The 27,894-nt window shown below is 43.3% G+C and overlaps 1 protein-coding gene across 2 annotated transcripts; it reads right to left on the bottom strand.

Moving 5' to 3' along the window:
- Window positions 1–1,786: 1,786 nt before the first annotated feature.
- LOC149748988 (spermatogenesis-associated protein 31D4-like) lies at window positions 1,787–12,084 on the bottom strand. 2 transcript variants are annotated; one of them, XM_089913344.1, is made up of 5 exons: window positions 10,343–12,084; window positions 9,550–9,595; window positions 8,913–8,973; window positions 8,466–8,631; window positions 1,789–7,946 (listed from the first exon to the last, which is right to left on the bottom strand). In XM_089913344.1, the coding sequence occupies exons 1-5, from the start codon at window positions 10,565–10,567 to the stop codon at window positions 4,464–4,466; spliced, it is 3,981 nt and encodes a 1,326-aa protein (XP_089769470.1). In that variant the 5' UTR covers window positions 10,568–12,084; the 3' UTR covers window positions 1,789–4,463. The 2 variants fall into 2 exon arrangements, with proteins under 2 accessions (XP_089769469.1, XP_089769470.1); XM_089913343.1 differs by having other exon boundaries at window positions 1,787–8,631.
- Between the last annotated feature and the right edge of the window lie 15,810 nt (window positions 12,085–27,894).

The following is a 27,894-nucleotide window of genomic DNA, read 5'->3' as shown; positions in this document are numbered from 1 at the left end:
AGGCTTCAATTGGAAGCCTTAGTTCTGTCCCAGGCAAGAAACCTGGGATCCTCTGCACATTTCAACAGGAGTTTACAAAATGCTGTAGAAGAGCACCACCCGCTCCCCACCAACAAATTTTTTTCAATTAAACACAATACAAAAAAAAAAAAGAAGGAAAAAAATCAACATGTTTACAGCACGGAACCCCTAATTTTTCTTATCTGGTGCCACCAGGTCATCTGTCTTCTGGCATTTTGTGGTGTGAATTGGTTTGCCAGCACTTCGTCTGCTCTGCTCGCCAGTTACCATTCCTCCACCAGATTTCCGTCTTCCAAACATGTGTTGACATCTTTTGTCGTATCCTCTCTCCTTCTAGTCATCCTTAAGCACTTATTCTTTTTAAATCCTTTGTTTGAATAGTTTTATTGAAATATAGTTCACATACCATACAATTTACTCATTTAAAGTGTGTAATTCCATGATTTTTAGTATACTCACGGACATGTGCATCACCACAATTTTAAAAACATTTTCATGACTTCAGAAAGAACCCTGTAGCCTTTAGCTATTACCCGCCACCCTTCATCTCCCAGCTCTAAGCAACCATTAATCTACTTTCTGTCCTCTCTTGGTTTCCCTATTCTGAACATTTCACATGAATGGAATCATATGTGGTTATTTGTGACTGGCTTCTTTCACTTAGCATAAAATTTTCAAGGTTCAGCCATGTTGTAGCATGTATCAGTGCTTTTTAATGCCAAAAATATTACACTGCATGGATATACCATATTTTATTTACCCATTCATCAGCTGATGGACATCTGGGTTGTTTCTGCCTTTTAACTCTTAGGAATAATACTGCTATGAACATTCGTTTACAAGTTTTTGTGCGGACATATGTTTTCATTTCTCTTGAGTATATACCTGGAAGTGGAGTTGCTGGGTCACATAGTAATTCTATGTTTAACATTTTGAAGCGCTGCCAGACAGTTTTCCAAAACAGCTGCACCATTTTTCATTCCCACAAGCAGTGTATCAGGGTTCCGGTTTCTCTGCATTCTCACCAACACTTGTTTTAATCTGACTTTTTGTTTCTAGTCATTCTTGTGTGTGTGAAGTGTTATATCATAGTGGCTTTGGTTTTCATTTCCCTGATGGCTAGAGATGTTGAACCTCTTTTCACCTACTCTTTTTTTTTTTTATCTACTCTTGCTTTGAATGGCATTTGGGGAAAGAGAGAAGATAAACAAGTGTGTTTTATCTACTGTGTTTAACTTGCAACACAATAGCTCATTTTAACTATGTGACAGGAAAAATATTTTCTTGTAAATATTTGAAAACACATATAATGATGTCAAGTCTTTATCAACATGCACAGTTGACTACTTCTATTCTTTCTGCATGTTATAGTTACTGTGTGATTAAGGGAAAGCAATATTGTGCACTGAATTTGATCTGTAAGATTACTTCCTCTATGGGGTTGAGGGAGGAATTCATTCAAATGACTCCTCAGGGTTGACTAAAAGGCAGAGCAGAACTGATTGCCAGAGCCTCTAAAGCACAATGCTTTTGTGTCACCAATGCTGTGTACGTCTGTTGTGAATAACTGTGTACCACAGGTGATAAATATCAAAGAAATGTGAGAGCTTTGACATGGGCACATAGCATATGTCTTAAGAGATAGATGACAAGACGTTTAAATGGGCTTTTACACTTTAATCAGTGTAAAAGATGGGATGTATCACACATGCCAAATGATAACTGTGAAAGCTCGGTGAGGAGTGTATGGGAGGTTACACTGTTCTGTCTGCTTTCGTGCATGTTTAAACATTTTTGTACTAAACAGCTTTAAAAATAATAAAAGATGTAGAGTGACTCATAAGGAGAGGGAGGGAGCAAAACGATACCTGGCCAGGGTGATCGGTCCATCAAGACTAGAGTTTAGCTATCTCTCAATAAGGACATTTCAGGAAGTGTAATTCCTTTGAGGTTGGGAAAGAAACTTCTTTCCATATAACAGGAAGGAAGAAGGAAAAGAGGAATGGGAAAGTTTTGTTTTTTTTTTTTTTAAGGATTTTGATGAAAATTTCCCATCTCGTGACTTCTAGTTCCTCTGCGAATGGTGGCTTGGCACATCTGCTGAGCAAGTGGAGATGGCCTAAATTTGAGAAAAGTGAAGGAGATTTGAAATAGATTTGAGTAGCACCGGAGAGAAAATGGACTAAGGAAACAGTGACCTAAGTTCCATTTGTTTTGTTCACATGTAAGCAAGCATGGAATAAGAATCTGTGGAATGGATGCATTATTTCCAGGTAGTATGAGGGCTGAACTTATCATGGCATCAGTAGACTTGATTGTGAGATTTCATCCAATAGTCATCAGCTACTTATGGGAAGGTATTTCTGGAAAAGGCAGAGATAGGGGATTTTGCCAGACAGGAAGGATTAAAGGTGATTGGATGGGGCCTATTTGTAGTGGAGCTTTTTAAATGTTGATAGACCGCCAAGCCTTCCTTGGAGAGAGAGAAAAAGAAGACAAGAGCTTGGTGGATAGAGGAAGAGTAAGTGGAAAAACGACCTAAAGTTGAAAAATTAACAAGTAGTATATAAGCTGGAAGGATGGAGGATGAGGCCAAAGGGTGGAATGTCAGAATGTATTATTCCAGGTGGCAGAAGTGTTCCTGGTAACAAGCCCTACAGTGTGGCAGTGACTGCACTGGAATGGAAGTAAAAATGAGATGACGTAGGAACAGGGAAGCTGGGTTATTGACAGGTCTATCCACATGGAGGTTAGAGCCCTCCACCACTCCTCACCTCTTCATGTTCCCCACCCTGGGCCCCCTCCACCTTTTGTCCCTCTCCCGGGGGCTCCACGGAATCTGCCTTCTCTCTGTGACCATAAGCTTCAGATATTGTAGGATCAATGTCATAACTCTGGATAAGAAAATAAAATTAGTGAGAGAAGGCTGTAGTGCACATCTATTTTTGGTTTTTTGTTTTAACACCCAGTATCCGTAAGTCTTTCTGGAAAAACTACCTCAAGTGCTCTCTAGGATACTCACCCTATTTTTGAGTCCCAGTCTGTACAAGTAGAGTTGCCTTCCCTCTAGACCTCATTGTAAGGGTGGGTATGTGTGGTGCAGCCTTGGCCAAAAAAAGGAGGTCCATGGTAAGCCCCCAAATGTCTGATACCCCAGTGCATAGTCTAGGACTCACCTCTGGTTCATGAGCTGCAGGTATCCTGGGGGAGGCGTACCACGGCTCCACCAAGGCTATGAATATCAGTGGTGGCACCTTCATCTTGACTGGTGAACTGTACACACTAAGGGCGATACCTTGTATATTCCCATCAAGCATAGATGGAAAGAAAGCACCGCGATCACCTTCCCCAGAGAGGGGGATGCCATCTTGATGACATCCTTGGAGATACTGTTTTAGTACTCAAAGGCACCCCCGTGCCCTTTTGATATAAGGCATCAGTGTGCTGTGCAGTTCTCTGGTCAGCCTCAGGGACATGGTGCTTGGATCAGATTGAGGAATGGGGGAGCAGGACAGGGTCAGGATATGGGAATGATGAGGCATGAACTTTGTTCCACCAGTAAGGACATTCTTTCTCTTCACTTTTTCTTACTTTCCCACTCCCTTTAAGACATCTTTTGCTTACTCTCAGCTGTATTTTACCCTGGGAGGTAGGTGGCTGCCTGGTCAACATTCCTACCACTGACAGCTGAGTGGTGCTTTTCCTCTGCCCAAAAAAAATGTCATCAATTGAGCAGCCCGAAAAAATACCCAGGGAGGGGAACCACTTCCCCAGGGTGCCTTTCTAGTAAGGAAAGCGCCACGTCAAGTTTAAAGTATGCTCTCCCGATACATTGACATGACCCACATCACAGATCCTCAAGCGGCTGCTGTGCTGTTCCTGGACCCTACGGCAACTAGCCCAGGGTCCAGTAGAGCAACACCTCCGCCCACATAGTGCCATTCAGGGTTCAGCCCCCTGTAGCAGCCTCTGGTCACTGAGTTCTAAGTAACGATTAAGCTGTTGTTTCTTCTTCAGCATTATTTTCAGAAAGGATACCTGTCCTTAACGCTCCTCAGGTATAAAAGACCTATCTTCCCTACTTCTCTAAAGGATATAAAACGTTCAGCGAGGGGGGAGATGTGGGCTGCTATACAATTTCATTAAGGCTAAGCTAAGCGGCAGAAGACAAAGCCCATCTCCTCGAATTTCATCAGGGAGGAAATGGGCTTTGGGGTGGGGGGTGGGGTGGCGGGGTTCAGCAAGAACTCCAGAGGACTGGTCACCTTTTAGCCAAAGCCAAAGGAAGCAATCAGTAAGAGCTGAACTATCTCCTTCCTTTCCCTTACACATAAGCCCTGAGTTACCCAAAACCCATGCCCCCAACACAGTACACAGAAAAGATACACTATTATTAGATAACTATTTATTTGGGAGAATCAATAATCTCCACAAGGAAGGAGTTATTTCTGGATGGGAAGTCTTCCTCCCTGGGAATTGTGGAGAATTGTTTTCTGTCTAAAGAGTAGAGACCGATGTCCAAACACAGTGCCTTCAGCAGTGCTGAGAGCAGCCGTGGGTGCCTGGCCAGCTTGACGCCTGTGGGTGGGGCTTGGATGGGGCACAGGCTCCCCGTGGGACACTGGTGGGAGATGTCTGTGACATAGTTGCTGGTCCTTGAATGCCACAACTTTCTGGGGGTGTCTCTTCTTATCTCTGATCTGTCTTGTACTTGGAGGATAACTCTGGCCAGCAAAGATAGGACTTGATATTTGATGGCAGGACTTGGTATTTGTCACTTTACAGGAGGGAGCCCTGTAGTTGAAAGGATGTCCCTGGACAGGCTGTGTCCGGACCTGCACTTCCGCCTTTTGCTGAGTTTTCCTCACCTGCACTGGGGGAGGACGGGGCCCTTGAGAGCAGGTGACATCAATTGCATGCTGACACCCCAGTTTCTCCACTAGGAACTTCCCGTTGTCTGTCACGATTTTCTGAGCTTCAGCTGTCCCAGTAAAGGCAGCTTTACTTTTAACTAGGCCTCTGTTCTGCACAGTTGATATGGGGCTGCCCTTTTCCCGGGCATCTTCTTGACTTTTGTATTCTATCCCAGAATAAAGCCATTGCAAGAAGTGCATCATTCTTTTTCCGTTATGGCCTTCAGGAAGAGGCTGTCCCTTCTGTGACAGGGTCTGGGAAGACTTGCTCACAGGTGTCTGCCCTAGTACCATCTCCTGAGTAGGGAAACTCTTCCTCCTAAGTTGGGATGTCCCCAAGCCTTTATCCCCTCCATCAAGCTCTTTTGCCTTGGGCTCCAGAGGGCTCACTCCCTTTGCAGTTGGTGGGAAGTTCTTATGCTGGCACCTCCTTAAGGCCTGCTTAGGGGCCCAAGGTTCCTGCTGCTGCTCCATCCTGATTCCTCTGTCCTTCAAATGGACATGCAGCACGTGGGAAGCTCCCATGTCCCCACCTGAGACACCTTGGGCATGAGTCAGTGAGGCCTCGTAAGTCAAGTTATCTGAAGCAAGGGATGTGTCAGTGGGTTGGCCTTGAGCCTGGCTATGCTCCCTGTTCTCCAGTTTAAAGTTTAACTCACGGAACAGTTGTTCTTTAAGGTCTAATGATTTAGGATCTTGGCGAACTGGTAATTTGGGTGGGGGGCTTCCAGTGGTCACGGTAGTTTCTGCTTTATTCTCATTCACGTTTATCATTTGGGAGCTCCCTGGCTTGCTAGTTGTCACCATGTCACTAGTTTTTAATTGAAGAGGATCAAGCCCCTCAGCCGTGAATACCTCCCTAGACAATTTGGGCATGGAAACAGGTTCTGACTTCTCCACCTTTTTGCCCCGTTGCATTTCTCCTTTATCACTGGAACTCACACTCTTATGCTTCGGCTCATATCTGGCCCCAGCTTGCTTTGCAAGCAGCTTTTGGGGATATCTGTTGGCTAGCTGAGTCTGTCTATGACCTGCTTTCCCTGTGATGCGGAGTGAAACAGACAGACGAGTCTGTCTGGCATCCTTAATTCTCTGAACATCCTCTGCCAGCCCACGGTTGACATCAGAGCGTGATTGTCTCAGGACCCTCTGTCCTCCTTTGCCCACAGGCGAGGTGGCAGGGAGAGAACGATCCAGGACAGGGGCTGAATTGGTTGTTGCCACTTTGTCTCCATGGAGAGATTCAGAGCTTCCTCTAAAGGACTTGAAGCTCCCAGATTTGGAGTCTGCCTCAGAAATCACATTGGTTGAGGAGGGCAAGTTGGCATGAGACAAGGACTGGGATGAGGCATCTTTCAATTTAAAGATCCGTATGGATTTAAGGACCTTGCGGGGAAGGGCCCACAACATCCTCATACGAAACCTTTTAATATGGGCTTCCAGCATCTGTTGTGTATTGGAATCAACAAAAGTCAGGTCCTGGAAGGTATTCAGGGAGTAGGCCACACCCACTGATGATGGCAAACTTCTCTGTTCTGTTTGGGTGTGGGATTTCACAGAAAGAAGCAATGTTTGCTTGATAGCATGCCATGAATTATGCACAGTCCCAGGGAGCCGACCCTCATTTATTTCTCCAAACTTCTTGCTCAAATGTACTTTTAGGACATTTTGAAGTTGTCTCTGACCTAGACTCTCTGCTGACATCCTTGAATTTTTCTCTGAGAGACTCACCATCTGACTGTTTAGGTCTTTCTCAGAGTCATACCCCAGATCCTTACCTGAAGAGCTCTTTGGGTCATTCAACAGGTGATCTTTTGGGCCATTCTCTAGGCTGTGTCCCAGATTCTTCCCCACACCTTCCTCTAGCTGGAACATTTCTGAGCTCCTCTCATGGGAGCCTCCAGTTTGGCTCAATCCAACATTTACATTTTTGCTACTCTGACCCTTAAACACAGAGATCAGTGAGACTCCATTACTGCTCACCGACTCAGATGCCTCTGAAAAACCATTTGGAGGCAATATCAGTGACACAGACTCGTAGATTCTGCGGGGCAGGCCCCACCGGTGTTGGATGAGCCTCTTTCTAAGGTGATGCTCTAGTTTCTTCCGAACTTCATCACTGAGAGGAAACTCCCCAGGAAGGATGGAGATTGAAACATGGGCCTGGGGGGCCCGGTGGCGAGGAGTGTTAGGAGCTGATGGACAAAAGTCTTCCCAAGATCTTTGGACCACAGAGGGTAAACCCCACAAATTTTCCTGTTGTTTCTGTAAAATGTTCCATTCCAGCTGTTGAATTTCAGATGAGGAGAGAGACTCGGACTCATCCTGAGGTCTGTGGAAACTTACTCCACAGGTCCTGATCTGGGGTAGAGGATCAGATGGTATGACTGGGAGTGGAGACTGAGGGTCGGCCTGGGACTGGACCTGAGTAAGAGGTAGGGGCTGAGATTGAGGCAGGGTTTGAGGCAAGGGCTCAGGCTGAATCTCAGGCAAGGACAGAGGCAGGGGATCAGGAAGCACTGGTGATTCTCGGCCTGTGGAGGCATTCGAGTTTCTATTGAAAATAAAGATTGAGGAACTGTCAGCCAAGACATGAACAGCAGAGGGCAAGGACTCGCTGTGCAGAGACGGGAGGCCCCAGAAGAACTGGATAGGTTTTTGCTGTAAATGGTCCTCCAGGGTCTTAGGATATGGGGGCTGCTGCACATGCAGCTCCTCTGGTCTGTCTTTGCTGCTCCGAAAGGGAAGGCAGCCTGCCGAGTCATGCTTATCACCAGTTGACGCTAACATTTTCCATGAAGAATTTAGTTGGTAGACTGGCCTAAGTTGTTCTGGAAAAGAACCTTTTTCATTTTCCTTTTCCTTCCACATCAGGAAATCGCTCCTCTTTTGGACTTGTCTCTCCAGGAGTGCCAGGACATCAGGGCTGAGAAATGAGAGGTTACCAGGCTCTACAAGGTTGGCTGCAGGGTCTCCCCCAGAAGAGGCCTCTGAAGAATGGAGGTCAAGAAACTGTTGATTGAAATCACATTGTGCCAGTAAGATGGAAGTTGATTTAGGTTGAGTCACAGATAAAGTGCACTCTGGCTGTGGTGAAACAGACAGAGTTGGTGGTGCATGATGGCAAGCAAAAGAATCGGGGTGATTCATTGCCTGGGACAAATCTGGTAAGGGATTGATATCTTGGGAAAGGGTGGGGTCAAGAGAGAAAACGGTATCCGGAGACAAAGTGGCCTCTCGTGGGAGGACAGGATCTGCTGTCTGAGTGTCATGTGGTAGGAGAGGGGGAAAGGCAAGGGGTTGGGGTGGGGAATAGTCCACTGGGAATTCGGAATCCAAGGAAGGAAAAGGCTCTGGTGCCAGAGAATGACCCAATGGGGAGGGTGAAAAAGAGTCAACTAAGGGGGTCATTGGGCCAGGGGAGAGAACGGAGGGGGGCAGTGGGGAAGGCTCAAGAAGAGAGGCTGGTGTTAGGTCTCTTGGAGGGACTGTTGAGAAGGCAGGGGACAGAGTAAATGATGGCTCACTCACAGGAGCTGTGGAAGCCAACGGGGACACAGAGGAAGTAGAATCTTCCAGGGCCTCTGGGAGTAGCAGCCGATTGATCTCAGCAGTGGCATTATTACACACCTCACAGAAGGGGTCTGGACATAAGAGCCGACGAATGCGGGTGTTGTCATCGTGCTGGCCCAGGAGGCTGCAGAAGACAGGAAGTACAAAGATGCAACCAGGACCAGAATAAGGAAAGGGGGACCTGCTGGCCTGGCAGGGGTGGGGTCATTTGAAGCCTGCTGCCCCTTCACATTGCTCCACATCCATGAGTTCACAACATGCTCAACAGCCCTCACCTCAAGGCCTTCATCACATACTCATTCCTATGCTACCCCCTGCCATGACTACAGCAGGTTGCACTGAATCCCTGGAATTGCATAGAACATGCTAAGGAGGGATCAGGAAAGAAGGGGAAAGACTAGTCACCTTTTCAGAATAGAAATCAGCATCGTTTTCTCCTCTATTTCTGTCTGGTGACATCTCCAACCTGAGAAACCAGGAGAGTGGGTTATATGTAATGAAGGTAGAAGCATAGGTATAAAAAAGGAGTCCCCTTACGGGAAACCCTTGGGATATTAGACTCTGAAAGACCCAAGAATTAGTAGATGAGGTCAAATGGTCAGTGATATTAACATGTGTATGTTGCTTCTTGTAAAGTACTTTCACATGCATTTTATCTCATGTGATGCTCAAAACCACCATGTGAAGCCCAGGGATCAGTGTTGCCTTAGAGAGGGATCTGATCATCCAGGAAGTCAAAGGACTTTTACAAAGTCAGGACACAGAAGTTCTGACTCTTGACATCTCACATGGCCACCTGTTGGGAAACACCCATTGCCCAGGCCCATCACTGGTTCATGCCCAGCGATGAGCAGAGCAGGGGATCTGAGGAGTGTCTCAGGCTCTGACTGCCCTCCCACAAGCCCCTCCTCTGAGAACTCTGGTTTCTGAGAGAAACTGTATCTAGCAGTTGACATCCTCAGAGATCAGGGACCTTGGATCTCATGGAAAAGGCAGGAAGGGTCACCCTTGGAGAGTTCAGGTGGGACAGGCAGAACCTTACCTTTCGGTGTTCCACCTTTCCTTCTCCTCTTGGCTCTGCCCTGATGCTGAGAACAAAAAGAAAAGAATGAAGGGCTGGGGCTCATTTCTCTCACTCCTCTCTAGGAAACTCAGATATTCATTATCCATGAATAATATGACTCTATTTTAATTAATAGAACTTTATGTTCCTTCTTTTTATCAATTTTAAAGGCTTAAAGTGCTTTCGATGTTTTTCTTCTTTGACAAACTCAAAGAAGGACTTTTGTCTATGAGATCCACACTTGATATTCCCAGTCAGAAGTCATCTGCCCAAGGAGGGCATAGCATCTGAGGCCAACAGTCACGTCCATGTCCCTCAGGTAGCACCCTGTATCCTGGAGCTCAGGCTCCAGCCTCTGGTCAGAGGCTCAGCATTGCTGCTCTGATCAGCCCAGCACAAAGGAAGGCTTTGTCGAGTGATGCCTGACATGAGAATGTACTCATGATCAAGCATTAGGGAACTCTGTTCTCCTGCAGAGATCCCAAACTCTCTAAATAACCCAACCTAGGGCCACAAAATTACTGTTTGGGATTTTATCCTGGAGTCCTCCAAACACTCAGATGGGACATGGGCTTCAACTGAAAGCCTTAGTCCTCCCTGAACCCCTAGCCCTGCCTGGCTTCTTTCCCTAGGACGATGATGTTCTATCCTCTCCTTGAACTTCCCATCTTAGGTGTCTCTCTGAGCCAACCAATCTCATTTTAAAATGTGGGAATAGAAATGGAAACAACAATAAAGAATCTCTGTTGGGGGCTCACCCCGGGCTGCTTACCTTTCGGATGTCTTTGGTTTTATTGAAGGTAGGTGAAAATGGCAAGCTCACCAGGTACCACAGGAACAGAAGAAGCAACACCAACCCACACAGGACGATGAGGTTTTGGTCAATATCCAAGGACATTGAGCCAAAGCTCAGATATGGGTCAATAACGCTGTTCAAAAATGAGAGAACATTCCATGGTCTGAATCCCATTTCTGAACCGCAAGGCTGCCTGAGCATACTGAGCACTGAGAGTGCGGGTGCAGTCCCAGGCCTGTATCACAGAGCACTGAAGAGTCACAAAGGGTTTCTGAGTGTGGGGGAGGGGACAACATGGAGAGGGTGTGTCCACAGCCCCTCCCCCACCCACCAGTCCAGCAGACCCTTCCGCCCCTGCTGGGCCTTCCAGGTCCCTCTGCCCTACCCTGCCATCCTATTTTCCAGCTCCATCCTTTCATGGTTTCATATATTTACAGTAATGAAATTTTCTGCTTGTCCCATCTGTAACCCAGATACTACCTGGGTCCCCTTTACTGTTTGATAGAAACTTGACTTGGGTCTCACCAACTCCACTGCCTTAAGTGTCTGAAATACTGTCTGGAATTTTTGCTTGTACCCACACATTTATACTCAGGATCATATATGTCCTTAAATCCACCTTTCCTATAGAATCTTTTCACTACACAAACCCAGTTATAAAGAACTTAAAAGTTCTTTTATCCAGTTTTCTAAATGTTGAATAGGGAATTTTGCTTTTTGTTGCAGTCAGCCGTTACCATCTTCAGTCAGAGGGGCTGACTCAAATAATTAAAATGAATAATTCATTATTCAACATTCACAAAACTAAAGTTACTATAAAATAAATGTAAATAATTAAACTTTCACGAGATCTTGAGGATAAGTCTGTAGCACTTATTTTTCTGAAGTTAGTGAAGCTTAAACTGCATAAAGACTTTTAGGACATGCTACACACACACACACACAAACACACACACACACACACACACACACACACACACACCCTTTGACAAACCAATCTGGTATTTTCAAATCTATGAATAAAGTGTTTCCTCATTTTATTCCAATCTTCCATCTTTCATTTTGACCCTACTTCTTCTTACGCTACCTAAAATACAGACAGGCCCTGCACTCTACATCAATTTTCTAACATGTGCACAAATCCCTGACCTCGTCAGTTTGGGCTGCCATAACAAAACACCATAGACTGGGTGCTTAAACAACAAACACTTATTTCTCGTAGTTCTGGAGGCTGGGAAGTCTGAAATGAAGGCAACAGCAGATTCTGTGTCTGGTGACACCTACTTCCTGGTTCGAAAACAGCTGTCTTCTCCCAGCAACCCTGCAGAAAAAGTGGGTGAGAGAGCTCTGTGAGGTCTCTTCTATAAGAGCACTAATTCCATTCAGGAAGGTTCCACTGTTAGGACCTAATCACCTCCCAAAGGCCCCATCTCCTAAAACTATGATATCATATTGGGCTTAGGGTTTCAACATATGAGTTTGGTGGACCACAAATATTCTGTCCATAACACTACCCAAAGGCTGCACTAAGTCCTCTGGTGGCAGGGTGGGACCTAGGAATGTCAAAGCCTTAGAGAAGAATCAAGTCTTGAGCAGCCTTACCTGAGTATCCTTGTGGGCCCTGTAAATATAATCTTTTAAGTGTGCCTTGCCACAAAGGTTGAGAAGCTCTGCTCTATATAATCATCCCCATAAATGTTTGAAAATCAACTACCTCTCGTGCTTTTTTCAGGCTCCTCTTGTCAGGTTTAAATAATCCCAGTATTTCCCTCCCCTCTTCCTACATCTTCCTTTCTAAACTCTTTATCTTCATGATAGCTGTTCTCTGAACTGTCTCCTAATTTCTCATGTCTTTCTTAAACTGTGATGCCCTTTATTTGACACCCATGGCCTAGCACAGTTACTTGACCTCCTGTGAAAGGGTTAGACAGCCTTCAAACCCACAGAGTCTTCTTTCAATTATGCAGGAACAGGTAACCTACGCTGAGGATAAAATCTGCCAAGAGGCACCACTTCCTCCTGACCTTGATATGCAGCCTCAGCCAAGTTTTCATTTAATAAATATTTACTGCTGGAAACTAGGAGACACAAGTACCTGTAAGTCACAGCCTCTGTCCTTAAGGACCTCATGGTGCAGTTTTAGGGGAAAGCCCTACACAGGTCAAGAGTTACGTAACCGCACAGGAGAGGTCCCCCATGGCATTTGTGAATTGGCAAGTGATCTCTGGAATAGATCAGAGAAGGGACAGATGCTATGGGTGATAATTGCTCAGACATTTTATGCTCCTTAGGAAGGTATCCCTGCATGCCTCTCCAATTTTCTGATACAAATTAACGATTCTTGGAGAAGATGGTTAAAGAAGAGCTTTTCTCTTTTCAAAGGGCACATGTTGGCTAGATATCCTTACATACACGTTGTGTGCCTTGCATGTAAAACTTACAAGAAGTTTCAATATAAAGGCTTTTCCCAAACTGTTAATAAGATTCCTTTTCAGAACGTGGTAGAGCTCCTTCAAAATTTAAAGAAACAAAGGACTAAATGTACAGCACTTTTTTTTGCTTTTTTTTTTTTTGCTTTTTGTACCAACCACAAATAAACTCCATTGGTATTTAGTAGGAGAAGTTCACAGCACTTACCCTTCCTAGACTAACATCAATTATAAATTTATTTGTCTAATTTGTAAAACATTTTGCTTTCAGCGATCTCAGTGGATTTTCACAAACATCCTGTGATGTAAACAGTACAGGTATTATTGTGCCCATTTTATCAGTGAATAAAACTGAAGCTCAGAGACGGGAAGAAACTTCCTTAGATCGTTCAGCAAGTAAGTAGTAGAGCCCTGACTACTAAATTCCCCACATTCTCAATGCTACTATTTTAAACAATATAAATAAGTGACTTCTTAAAAAGTATGCCCTGGTACTAAAATTAAAGTGGTTATGTGATCTGAGAATATTCACTTTATCCATTAAATGATGCCAAATTTGGGAAGTAAAGAAAAGCTATTTTTGGCATCCTAGCACCTCTTAGGTACCTTTTCCTTATCATTCTTAGCACCAGTATCTTGATGAGTTTTCTCTATTGCCCTCTTAAAACCTACTTTCAAGAACTCTATTACATATGACTCTCAGTAAGGTATAAATGAATAATAAAAGTTTAAAATGTCATCCCTCCCAGGAACACACTTCACACATTTTACATATATGTAACCCCAAAGCCTTGTAATAAAGCTCTCACCAGAGCATTTCAGGCAGCCATCCTGAGGTGGCAGTGGTGGCTTTCAGTAGAATGAGATCTTCTCCTCTCCCCCCAATGACATCTTCCCAGTTGACCTTCGTCACCACACGGAAGTCTGGTCCCAGATCTCAGCGTGCACATGGTTAGATTATCCCCAAGGAAGAGTATTTTCCAAAAGCTCTACTAGAATAGTACGCTGCCTATTGGAGGAGACTCAGTAGGGATAAGTCATTCGTCTAGGATTGTCACATGTCCTCAGTGCTCTCGCTCACATCCTGGCCACGGTCCCAAGGATGAGCCACGTAGAGGGAGCATTTTTTAGGTTACCAAAAAGCCTGAAGAACAACAGATTCTAGAGCAGAATCCTTTAAAACTGCACTTAACACTGCCGCTTTAAGATGTTCTTAATTCACACTTTCAACTGAACTCTACCATGTAGTATTTCTAGTAGAAATATCAAGAAAATAAGGCATTGCCTCTGCCCTCAGGCAGGTCATAGTTCAGTAAGTAAGGCCTGCAAACAACTATAATAAAGTGATACGAACTATAAAAGAAGTAGGAATAAGAACACAATGAAAATACAGATAAAGGAGCAATTAATTCTTCCGCCAGGAGGGAGACGAGAGAGAGGCAGGGCAACTTTCCGACGTGGTGCCCACTGAGATGGGCCTTGTGAGGTCACCCCTCCTCCTCTCTGTCCTTGCCCTGGCCCTCTTCCTGTTCCTCACCCCCTTCCTCCTCATCCTCCTTTGCTTCTTTCTTTAGACTTTTAATTTTTAGAGCAATTTAAGGTTCACAGCAAAACTGAGCAGAAAACACAGAGCTCCCATATGCCACCTGACCCCCCAACACCCCTCCACACACACACACAACCTCTCCCACTATCAACATCCAGCACCAGGACTTCCCTGGTGGCTCAGTGGTTATGCCTGCCAATGCAGGGGACATGGGTTCGATCCCTGGTCCAGGAAGACCCTACATGCCACGGAGCAGCTAAGCCTGTGCACCACAACTACTGAGGCAGTGCTCTAGAGCCGTGAGCCACAACTACTGAGCCCACAAGCCACAACTACTGTAGCCCACATACCTAGAACCCATGCTCTGCAACAAGAGAAGCCACTGCGATGAGAAGCCCATGCACCGCAATGAAGGGTGGCCCCCGCTCACTGCAACTAGAGAAAGCCTGCGTGCAGCAAAGAAGACCCAACACAGTGGAAAGGAGAGGGGAGGGGAGGGGAGGGGAGGGGAGGGGAGACGAGAGGGGAGGGGAGACGAGAGGGGAGGGGAGACGAGAGGAGAGGAGAGGAGAGGAGAGGAGAAGAGAGGAGAGGAAAGGAAAGGAAAGGAAAGGAGGAAGGGAGGGAGGGAGGAAATTAAAAAAAAAAAAATCCAGCACCAGACTGGGACATTTGTTACAATCATACCTACATTGACACATCATTATCACCCAGAGCCCATAGTTTACATGAGTTTAGACAAGTGTATAGTGGCATGTATCCACCATTGTAGTATCATACAGAGTAGTTTCACTGCCCTGAAAATCCTCTGTGCTCTCTGCCTCTTCACCGCATCCTCCACCCTAACCCCTGGCAACCACCAATCATTTTTACTGTCTCCAGTGTTTTGCCTTTTCCAGGATGTCATATAGTTGAAGTCATACAGTGTGTACGTTGTAGCCTTTTCAGATTGGCTTCTTTCACTTAGTAATATGCATTTAAGGTTCCTGCATGTATTGTCATGGCTTAATAGCTCATTTTTTTCAGTGCTGAATGAATACTATTCAGTTGTCTGGATGTACCACAGTTGATTTACCCATTCACCTTAGACATCTTGTTGCTTCCCAGTTTCGGCACTTACGAATAAAGCTCCTATAAACTCTTTTTTTAAAAAAAAACACGTTGTTGAGGCATAGTTCACATACCATATAATTCACCCATTAAAAGTGTACAGTTAAATGACTTTTAGTATATTCACAGTGCTGTGCATCCATCACTACGATCAATTTGAGAACATTTTCATCGCTCTAGAAAAGAAACTCTGTTCCCCCCGGCCTTCACCCTTCAACCTCATCACTCTCCCCAGCCCTAGGTTACCACTAATCTACTTTCTCTATAGATTTGTCAATTCCAGACATTCATATAAATGGAATTATACAATATGTGGCCTTTCATATCTGGCTTCTTTCACTGAGCATAATGTTTTCAAGGTCAGTCCATGTTGTATCATGTATCAGTACTTCACTTCTTTTCATGGCAAGTAATATTTCATTTTATGGATATACCACATTTTGTTTATACACTGATCAGTTGTTGAACATTTGGTTTGTTTCCACTTTCAGCTATTATGAATAAAGCTGCTATGAACATCTGTGTACACATTTTGGTGCAGACATATGTTTTCATTTCTTGCTTATTCATTTTTGCAATAACTTAGTCACACTTTGTCTAAGTTTGTTGTTTTCTGAGATTTTGGTAATATAACCATACCAGACTCCCTATGAAATGAAAGCTTTGGAGTCTAAATGCAGTTTTTGTCAAATGTCTGGGTGCATCAATTTGCCCTCCTGCCAACACTCTCAAAATTAGCCCTTGAGTCAGCAGGAATTATGGTGATGCATAATGCTTAACATTTAAAAGTAATGAACACCTTATGTTCTCAAGTTCCTATTCTTAGAAAATCAGAAGAGGGTGTGGGAAGAGAAAGTGCAATCCAGCCAAAGTGAACATGAGCAAACCTATAACATATATAAAAGTGCATGTCTGGTCACACTAAAGCATTGGGCATGTGTCTGAGGATGAGGGTAGCAAAAAAAATTAGGCTGAAAAAGAAGGGGACTCAACTGGGAATGACTTTGAATGACAGTTTAAGAAGCCTGAACTCTGGACCAAGGCGTGGGAAGCTAAGGTTTTCATAACCAGAAGAATGGCATTCCCAGATCTCTCTTTTGGGAAGATGACTGGCAAGGTGACTGAGAGTTAGGGGAAAACATGCAAATTATATCACATAGGACTTTTTCTCTTGCAGGTGAGAGAAAACCTAATGAATTCTAGCTTGAGCAAAAAATTTTAATTTATTGGCTTCTATTTCTCTACAACACAGGAGCAGATTCAGCTTCTGACTTGCTACCTCTTGGTTCTGCTTTCTTGGTGTTGACTCATTCTCAAGCCACTTCTCTTATAGTCCCAAGATGGCATCCAGCCAGGAAAAACAGAATTGTTGTCCCAGTTTCTCAACCAAAGTCCCAACATTCAAGTGACTGGGACCAGCTCAGGTCATAAGAACACCCATGAAATAATTACTAGGAACCAGAGAATACTACTGGCCTAGTCTAGGTCAGTGCTACTCAAAGTGTGGTCCGTGGACCAATGCCTGTTTCCACATTTTTGTTACCATCTGCAACAAGATAAGTATAGACAATGGAATATTACTCAGCCATAAAAAGAAACGAAGTTGAGTTATTTGTAGTGAGGTGGATGGATCTAGAGTCTGTCATACAGAGTGAAGTAAGTCAGAAAGAGAAAAACAAATACCATATGCTAACACATATATATGGAATCTAAACAAACAAAAATGGTTCTGAAGAACCTAGGTGCAGGACAGGAATAAAGACACAGAGAATGGACTTGAGGACACGGGGAGGGGGAAGGGTAAGCTGGGACGAAGTGAGAGAGTGGCATGGACCAAATGTAAAATAGATAGCTAGTGGGAAGCAGCTGCATAGCAGAGGGAGATCAGAAGCTTTTAAGTTAGGTCCCATTTGTTTATTTTTGTTTTTATTTTCATTGCTCTAGGAGGTCGATCAAAAAACATATTGTTGTGATTTATGTAAAAGAGTGTTCTGACTATGTTTTCCTCTAAGAGTTTTATAGTGTCCGGCCCTACATTTAGGTCTTTGATCCATTTTGACTGTATTTTTCTGTGTGGTGTTAGACAATGTTCTAATTTCTTTCTCTTTCTTTCTTTCTTTCTTTCTTTCTTTCCTCCCTTCCTCCCTCCCTCCCTCCCTCCCTCTCTCTTTCTCTCTTTCTTTCTTTCTGTGGCATGGCTTGCAGGATCTTAGTTCCATGACCAGGGATCAAACCCAGGCCCTGTGACTGAAAGTGCTGAGTCCTAACCACTGGACTGCCAGGGAATTCTCCTAATTTCTTTATTTTACATGTAGCTGTCCAGTTTTCCCAGCACCATTTATTAAAGAGACTGTCTTTTCTCCATTGTATAGTCTTGCCTCCTTTGTTGTAGATTAATCGACCATAGGTGCATGAGTTTATTTCTGGGCTTTCTATCCTGTTCCATTTATCTATATATCTGTTTTTGTGCCAGCACCATACTGTTTTGATGACTGTAGCTTTGTAGTATAGTCTGAAGTCAGGGAGCCTGACTTCAGCTCCATTTTTCTTTCTCAGGATTGCTTTGGCTATTTGGGGTCTTCTGTGTTTCCATACAAATTTTAATTTTTTATAAAAATGACTTCTTTCCCAAAATGTTGTAATGCTTATTTGATAAAAGAGGTCTTGGGGAGTGAGAGCTACAAATATGGAGAGGGAAAAAGAGTAATTCCTGAGTGTTACTGAACTGTAGACAGATTTCTAGAAATACTAGAAATTGTACTTGGTAGACCAAATAGATACATTTAAATGAGGATTCCAGGAAATGCTGGTCATTGCTTTGCAAATGGCCATCTCTAAATTTTACAGCTATTATGTGCACTCACAAAAAGATCCATGGGGTTTTCCAATGTTTCTTGCCCTTTGGTCTACAGTGTAATTTCTCAAAGAGTGTTTACAATGGATGATAAGAATTATATAGAAAAAAGTAAAACAGGAGGGTCATGTTCAGAACCCATATATATGGACACTTGATTTATGATAAAAATGAAACTACAAGAAGTGAGGAAAGAATGGCCATTACAATAAATAATGCTGGAAAAACTAGACAGCCACAAGGGGGAAAATTATGTTAAATCAAAGACATTAGATAAAAAAGAATAATTCACACTGTGTATCTGACATCTCATAGTACAAAGCAGTGCTTCTCAAAGTGTGGCCCATGGGCCACTTGCATCCAGGTCACCTGGGTGCTACTTAAAGATATAGATACTTGAGCCTACCTTAGACTTGTTGGTTCCCTAGTAGTAAGATCTAAGAACCTGTATTTTTGTCAAACTCCCCTAGATGTTTTTTAGTACACTAAAGCTTGAGATTCACCAGCAAATCATTTTGCACTTAGAAAAACAACTATCTGAACCCTGGCTCTGCAAATTTATGGGCTAATTAATTAATCTGTCTAATGTAAGTTTTCTTCCCAGTAAAGTGGTGATAATAATAACTTACCTCATAGGTAAGTTGTGATGACTGAATGAGATATTGCATATACAGTGCTTACCATAGTCCTGGTTCATAATAGACACTCCATAAATGTTAAAATTACTCTCCATATCCAGTAAACCGGATAAAAATGATGTGTTTTCAATCATAAACAACAAATTTCCATTCTAAAATTATAATTTTGAACTAGTATTACGGTATATAAAGGACAGTACCTTTGTCGAGCATACTGACATGTAAGTGGAGAGTATTTGATCTTGTGAACTTGTTTGGAGGTAATATCTAGACAATATAGCTATTCATTCATACACTTGCACAAAAAAAACCGTGGTCCCATCTAAAATATGCAACCTTATGGGACTTCCCTGGTGGCGCAGTGGTTAAGAATCCGCCTGCCAATGCAGGGGACACGGGTTCGAGCCCTGGTCCAGGAAGATCCCACATGCCGCAGAGCAACTAAGCCCGTGCACCATAACTACTGAGCCTGTGCTATAGAGCCCGCGAGCCACAACTACTGAGCCTGTGTGCCACAACTGCTGAAGCCTGTGCGCCTACAGTCTGTGCTCCACAACAAGAGAAGCCACCACAATGAGAAGCCCACACACCACAATGAAGAGTAGCCCGCACTCGCCTCAACTAGAGAAAGCCTGTGAGCAGCAATGAAGACCCAACACAGCCAAAAATAAATAATAAATAAATAAATGTATCAAAAAAAAAAAAAAAAAAGAAAAGATGCAACCTTAGGTCTTGTGCATGTGATACAATGAGGGACATCTGCCCCATGACCCCAATGAGCTAAATCACCTTGGGAATGAATGTATGGCAGATTAATTCATTCAGCAAACATTTACTGGAGGATTATGATGTTCCAGGTACTGTGCCAGACTCTGAGCATTAAGAAGAGAAAGCTGTGGTCCTTCCCCTCCAGTAGCACACAGTTTATGAGATGTTGCAGCATGTTATCTTCACATTTACATGTATTACACATGCAGCAATTTTTTTACACATTAGTTACACATTAAGTTTTTTGTTAAATGGCTAGGAAGCTGGAAAAGCCTGGTTTTTTTGGACAGGCTTTTTGGAATTAGGGATAAAAGAAAAATATTAAACAGTACATTTACTGTACCTAGCTTCCTCTCCTCCTCCTGCCTCCCAAAGCGAACATTTTTCTTTGACACTTTGAAAACAATGCTCCATTTTCTTCTAGCACCCAGCACTACTGAAAGTAAGCGTGATACAATGAGTAAATGAAGGAAACTGCCCCGTGAAACAAAAGCTACCTTAGCAACTTCTCTGGTCTGTCCACTCATCTCCTTGCTCTTCAGTACTCAGGGACTAACTGTCAGTGCTGCAAAGTGGACAGCTACTTCAGAAAGTAATGGGGAAAAGAGGTGACAAATCAGGGCCCGACTGTGCCCACTCATAACCAGGAACACCTGAGATTCAGGTGAGACGTTCTGCAGAGACCGTCTATACCAGATTCCTAGGATTACCGTAACTAAGTTCCACCATAACACAGTTGGGTGGCTAAAACAACATAAATTTATTCTTTTGCAGTCTGGAGACCAGAAATTCAACAGCAAGATGTCAGCAGGGCCAGGCTCCCTCTAAGGGCTCTAGGGAAGAATCTGTTCCATGCCTCTCTCCTAGCTTCTGATAACTGCAGGCAATTCTTGGTATTCCTTGTCTTGTAGCTGCATTGCTCTAATCTCTGCCTCAAACATCACATGGCCTTCCTCTCTCTGTGTCATCTCTTCTTATAAGAACACCAGTCCTTGGATTATAGGCTCAATCTATTCTACGATGTTCATGTGAATTTGACTAATTACATCTGAAAAGATCCTATTTCTAAATAATGACATTCTAAGGTTCCCAGTGGATATGAATTTGGGGGAGACACTATCCAACCCAGTCCAGTCTCAGGAGAGCATGGTCTTAGGGGAAGGCGGTGATAAGGGTTAGTTGAAATGCAGGCAGGCAGCAGATGGGAGCAAAGGCCAGGAGACAGAAACAGCGGCGCACTTAGCATCCAGCAGCACTGATCTATTCAGGATTGCCTTCCCACATGTTCCTACCTTCACTGACAGGGCCCACGTGTCCATTTAGGCATAAGAGGCACAGGGTCAAGGTACCTTTAGGGGACTATGAAAATGTTTCAATCTCTTTTAAAATCTAAAGAAAAAATAAATATAATCCAACCTGGATTATACTGATATTAATATCAGTATAGTCATAACATACAATGTTTAATATTTTTTATGGAGGAGGGGGCTCAGGAGAGGCTAAAGTGCTTAAGGCACACAAAAGTCATAATGCAGCCCCATTTACCAATGTTCATGCTCATGCTCTCTGGTGGAAATTTCCTCCCTCTTCCATCATCCATCTTACCCTTCGGGCCTCAATTTATGAATCATTTGTCTTGGGGAAATTTTCCTTGAGAACATTTTCTCCTCCATCTCACCCCTATTGCATTTCCCCACATACTCACACCTAGCTTGGTTTATGTGCTCCTTATGTGCATAGCTCTATCACTCCATCTCCACGTTGTTTTACAATGACCCATTCCTATGGAGTCACTCAGAGACTCAATATCAGGTATCACTGTGATGCAGATACTATTGGTGCTCCACCTAGATCCACTTTGTCGTTATCGTGCCTCAGATGTCATGAGTGCATGGCTCACACTCCAAGCCTCCCAGAGAAACTGTCCTTGCCTGACAGAACTGTCTGGCGGTGCTTGCGAGCTCACATTAGCCTCTACTCAAACCCACCTCCAAGGGTGGTCCATAGCTAACCAGTGACCGATAGCAGGGTTGTAACAGCCCAGCCCCCTTGCCAATGGGGAGAATAACTTGTATGGTACCATTCACTCTCCAGAGTGTCCCGTGAAATCACATCATAGCTTAGCTTCTTCCCCTGCCCTATTCTGTTTCCCCACCACATATACAGCATTCCCTCAGGATTAAATGGCTTGCTAAGAATACCCACATCAATCTCTGCTTCTAGGGAGCATGACCTGAGACATTTTGAATTGCCATGACCAGCATTAACAAACTGGCAAAAACTGTCTAATAAATGAACATATCGAATGAATGAATGAATGAGTGGACAAATGAAGGAATAAATGTTGGAGAGACATGGAAGCAAGCATCAAAGACCTACACAGGCCTTTACAAGGGCTGAACTGATAATCAAAGAACTTCAGCCCTTGCTAAACTAACAGCTTGAGCACAGGGAGAAAAGATAGGCATGTACGCTCTAGAACAATGGCGTAAGACAGGTTTACTCACAAAAACTGGGGAAGAGTCTGACAATTAGACCTGAAGGACAATGCCTGCTGTGTGCCTGGTTAGTCACTTCCACAAATACCAACAGACTAAGATGATATTAAGCCATCAAAACTGATGGAGATTTCCTTAAATTCTCTCACACCTGATTGGCCCAGAGCTGGGGACAAGATGAGTTTGCAAGTTTGGATTATGAGGTTAGTTCCAATGAATATTTGGAAACGATGATTTGTTGATGAAAGGCTGCCTTTGGGGCTTCCCTGGTGGCACAGTGGCTGAGAGTCCGCCTGCCGATGCAGGGGACACGGGTTCATGCCCCGGTCCGGGAGGATCCCACATGCCGTGGAGCGGCTGGGCCCGTGAGCCATGGTCGCTGAGCCTGCGCGTCCAGAGCCTGTGCTCCGCAACGGGAGAGGTCACAGCAGTGAGAGGCCCCCGTACCGCAAAAAAAAAAAAAAAAAAAAAATGAACAGCCTGACCCAGAAATTCCATTTCTAGGTATACACTCTAGAGAAGCACTTGCAAATATGCACAGTGAGGCATACAGAAAGTGGTTCATGGCAGCACTGTTTATAGTAATGAAAAATAGGAAACAAATGTGCAGCATTCCAAAAAAAAGATGATTACCCATTTTAAGAACTATTATGCAGCAGTTAAAAGGAGTGAGGTACATCTATAACAGCTATTACAGGTGAACTGACAAGACACCTGGTGAATAAAAGAACCATGCTGTAGAGCAACACATACAATATGATACATTTTTATAACTATACATATTGTAGGTCAATGTACAGCATATCAAACTGATAATAGTAATTGAGTGTTTACCTCGTAGGAAAGGCTGATCAGTGGGAGTCTTCAGACTTATGGAGACTGTTTTAATTTTTTAACTCAGACAATTTAATAATGCATTACTTACACAAGTAAAAATAATTTTTAAAAATACTCCTGACCATGAGTTACAGTCTATTTTGGGAGTATAGCAGACAATGAGAACGCTAGTGTTTCTCTGTCAACCATACTTTTCCATCCAATTCATCTAATATTGGAGAATGACATTCCCACTTCATGTTATCATGGGGGGAATTCAACCTAGTGCCTTTCTGATCATAAAGGTGAGCCCACAAAGTTTTGCAGGACGGCAGCCAAGATGGCAGAGTAAAAAGAGCCTGAGCTCACATCCTCTCACAAGCACACCAAAATCATAACTATGTGCAGAATAACCGTAGATAAAAAAAGACTGGAGCCTCTACCAGAAAGGATCTTCTACAGCCAGAGACATAGAGAAGGAGCCACAGCAAGACCAGCAGGAGGGGTGGACCCGTGATGCAATCAAATCCCATACCCCGCCATGGGTGGGTGACCCACAAACTGGAGAATAATTATATTGCAGAGATTCTCCCACAGGAGCGAGAGCTCTGAGCCCCATGTTAGGCTCCCCAGCCAGGGGGTCTGGTACTGGGAAGATGAACTCCCAGAGCATTTGGCTTTGAAGTCCAGCAGGGCTTAATTGCAGGAGCCCCACAGGACAGGGAAAAATAGAGACCTCACTCTTCAAGGGCACATAAAAATCACACATACACTGGGACTCAGGGCAAAAGAATTAATTTGATAGGAGCTTGGGCCAGACCTACCTGCTAGTCTGGGAGAGTCTCCTGTATGGGGGGTGGGGGGCCTGCGGCTCACACTGGGGACACAGACACTGGCGGCAGATATATTAGGGAACATTGCTGACGGCTGACATCTTGGCTCATTAGTTCCAAGACCTGGACCAACCAAACAGCCTGCGGGCAACACTGCTGGGACACCTCAGACAAACAACAAAATGGGACACAGCCCCATCCATCAGTAGATAGGCTAACTAAAGACCTCACGGCCACCTCTGGGCTTGTCCCTAGACATGGCCCAGCACACCAGAGGGCCAATACCCAGATCCCCCCACCAGTGGACAGGCACCAGCCCCTCCTACCAGGAAGCCAGACCAAGCTACTAGACCAGCCTCATCCACCAGAACCATGAACACTATGATCCCACAAATCAGGCCATATACCGTACCTGGTACCAGCTGGGCCCTGGCCTGGCCCACTAGCAGGGACACCCAGACCCCATACCCAAATGTGTCAGGAACTGACACCCCTCCACACCCAACGATCTATTGATAAAATAAGCTCTGATTTCCCTGGGGCCGGCAGCCAGACTCCAGGAAACCAGTTCTGCCTGCCAGTGGACCAGCACTAACCCAGGATCTGGCTTCATCTGCCAGTGGGTAGGCAACAGCCCCAGAGCCTTCAGGACCCTGATTCCACCCACCACTGAGCCGGCACTAGCCTCAAGATTCCACAGCCAGCCACGTCATGACCCGACCCCACTGAACAGCAGCCAGCAGCATCTGCACAAGGCAGCCTGGGAACCAACTAGACCTGGGGCCTACCAGACCACCCACATAGCTCGTCCAGCACAACAGAAGGACCCGTGTAGCCCTCTTAGGGTATACCTCTAAAGCACATAGCTTGGGTGACGAGAGGGGAGTGCACTGCTGGGACGCATAGGACACCTACTACGGAGGGCCACTTCTCCAAGGTGAAGAAACGTAACTAACTTACCACATACGTAAAAATATAAATAGCAACTTAGACAAAATTAGGACATAAAAATATAAATAGCAACTTAGACAAAATTAGGCAGCAGAGGAATATGTTCCAGACGAAGGAACAAGATAAAACCCCAGAAGAAGAACTAAGTGAAGTGGAGATAGGAAATCTACCTGAGAAAGAGTTCAGAGTTGTGATGATAAAGATGATCAAAGACTTGGAGGAGAATGGATGCACAGAACAAGAAGTTAGAGGTTTTTAACAAAGAGTTTAAAAATATATAGAATGACCAAACAGAGATGAAGAATACAATAACTGAAATTTAAAATACACTGGAAGGAATCAATAGTAGACTAAATGATTCAGAAGAACAAATCAGTGACCTGTAAGACTGAGTAGTAGAAATCGTTGCCATTGAACAAAAAAAAGAAAAAAAAAAAAAGAATGAAAAGAGGACACATAAGAGACCTCTGGGACAACATCAGGTGTGCTAATATTTGCATTATGCGGGTCCCAGAAGGAGAAGAGAGAGAGAAAGAACCTGAGAAAATATTTGAAGAGATAACAGCTGAAAACTTCCCTAACCTGGGAAAGGAAATAGTCACCCAAGTCCAGGAAGCACAAAGAGTCCCATACAGGATTAACCCAAAGAGGAACACACCAAGATATTGCCATCAAAAGGACTAAAAGTAAAGATAAAGAGAGAATAGTAAAAGCAGCAAGGTAAAAAAAAAACAAGTAACATACAAGGGAACTTGTTCAGCAGAAACTCAGCAAGCCAGAAGGGAGTATCACAATATATTTCAGATTCTTTTCCTATCTAGATTGTTACATAATATTGAGCAGAGTTCCCTATTCTATACAGTAGGTCCTTGTTGGTTATCCATTTTAAATACAGCAGTGTGTACATGTCAATCCCAAACTCCCTATCTATCCCTTCCCACCACCCTTCCCTCCTGGTAACCATAAGTTCGTTATCTAAGTCTGTGAGTCTGTTTCTGTTTTGTAAAAAAGTTCATTTGTATCTTTGTTTTTAGATTCCACATATAAGCGATATCATACGATAGTTCTCTTTCTCTGTCTGACTTACTTCACTCAGTATGACATTCTCTAGGTCCATCCATGTTGCTGCAAATGGCAGTATTTCATTCTTTTTAATGGCTGAGTAAGAACTTGAAAAAGAATGGGTACATGTATATGCATAACTGAATCACTTTGCTGTGCACCTGAAATTAACACTATTATTAATCAACTATACTCCAATACAAAATAAAAAGTTAAAAAAAATAAAGTGATGAAAAGGAAAATCCTACAACCAAGAATACTCTACCCAGCAAGGCTCTCAGTTGAGATTTAAGGAGAAATCAAAAGCTTTATAGACAAGCAAAAGCTAAAAGAATTCAACAACACCAGCTTTACAACTAATATGAAAGGAACTCTCTAGGTGAGAAAGAAAAGGCCACAAGAAACAAGAAAACAAACAAGAAAATTACAGAATGAAAAAGCTAACCAGTAAAAACAAACATACAGTAAAGGTAGGAAATCATCCATGCACAAAGCTAGTTGGGAGGTGAAAAGATGAAAGTATTGATACTAAAATCATCTTGTAATAAGCAGTTAAGAGATACACAAAACAATTAGATGTAAAATAAAATATCAAAAACAGTAATTGTGAGGGAAGAAGAGTACAAGTGCAGGGTACTTAAAATGAAGAGAGTACAAATGCAAGGTTTGAAACGAACAGATCAATAAGTTAGAACAATCGTGTATATAAACAGACCACTATACAAAAACATCAAAGCAACCACAAACCAAAAGTCTATAATAGATATACACACAAAAAAGCAAAAGGAATCCAAACAACACTAAAGATAGTCCTCAAGTCACAAGAGAAGAGAACAAAAGAAGAAAAGGGGGGAAAAAAGACCTACAAAAACAAATCCAAAACAATTAACAAAATGGCAATAAGAACATACATATCAACAATTACCTTAAATGTAAATGGATTAAACGCTCCAACCAAAATACATAGACTGGCTGAATGGATACAAAAACAAGACCCATATATCTGCTGTCTACAACAGACCCACTTCAGATCTAGAGATGCATACAGACTGAAAGTGAGGGGATGGAAAACGGTATTCCATGCAAATGGAAATCAAAAGAAAGCTGGAGGAGCAATTCTCATATGAGACAAAACAGACTTTAAAATAAAGACTGTCATGAGAGACAAAACAGGACGTTACAAAATGGTCAAGGCATCAATCCAAGAAGAAGATATAACGATTGTAAATATATTTGCAACCAACATAGGAGCACCTCCATATATAAGGCAAATGTTAACAGACATAAAAGGAGAAATTGACAGCAACACAGTAACAGTGGGGGACTTTAATACCCCACTTACATCAATGGAGAGATCATCCAGATGGCAAATGAATAAGGAAACACTGGCCTTAAATGACACATTAGACCAAGTGGACTTAATTGATATTTATAGAGCATTCCATCCTGAAAGCAGAATACACTTTCTTTTCAAGTGCACATGGCACATTCTCTAGGCGAGATCACATGCTGGGTCACAAAACAAGCCTTGGTAAATTTAAGAAAACTGAAATCATATCAAGTATCTTTTCCAACCACAATGCTATAAGATCAGAGATCAACTACAAGAAAAAACTGCAAAAAACACAAACATGTGGAGGCTAAACAATATGCTACTTAACAACCAATGGATCACTGAAGAAATCAAAGAGGAAATCAAAAAATACCTAGAGATAAATGAAAACGAAAACACAATGATCCAAAACCTATGGGAGACAGAAAAGCAGTTCTAAGAGGGAAGTTTACAGTGATAAAAGTTTACTTCAGGAAACAAGAAAAATCTCAAATAAACAACCTAACCTTACACCTAAATCAACTAGAGAAAGAAGAAGAAACAGAACCCAAAATTAGGGGAAGGAAAGAAATCAGCACAGAAATAAATGAAATAGAGAAAAAGAAAACAATAGAAAAGGTCAATGAAACGAAAAGCTGGTCCTTTGAAAAGATAAACAAAATTGATAAACCTTTAGCCAGACTCATCAAG

This window comes from Delphinapterus leucas, chromosome 6, assembly GCF_059928025.1.
Source record: "Delphinapterus leucas isolate spDelLeu-1000000601 "Yukka" chromosome 6, BTC_Dleu_Yukka2, whole genome shotgun sequence".
In the NCBI taxonomy this organism is placed as follows: domain Eukaryota; kingdom Metazoa; phylum Chordata; class Mammalia; order Artiodactyla; family Monodontidae; genus Delphinapterus; species Delphinapterus leucas.
This window is presented reverse-complemented; position numbering and strand designations above follow the sequence as displayed.

Coding starts and splice junctions, on each gene's coding strand:
- LOC149748988 (XM_089913343.1), bottom strand. CDS start 10,567: ATGCTCAGGCAGCCTTGCGGTTCAGAAATGGGATTCAGACCATGGAAT. Junction 8,974..9,549: donor GAAAGGTGGAACACCGAAAG/GTAAGGTTCTGC, acceptor CTGGTTTCTCAG/GTTGGAGATGTCACCAGACA. Junction 8,632..8,912: donor CTGATTTCTATTCTGAAAAG/GTGACTAGTCTT, acceptor TGTCTTCTGCAG/CCTCCTGGGCCAGCACGATG.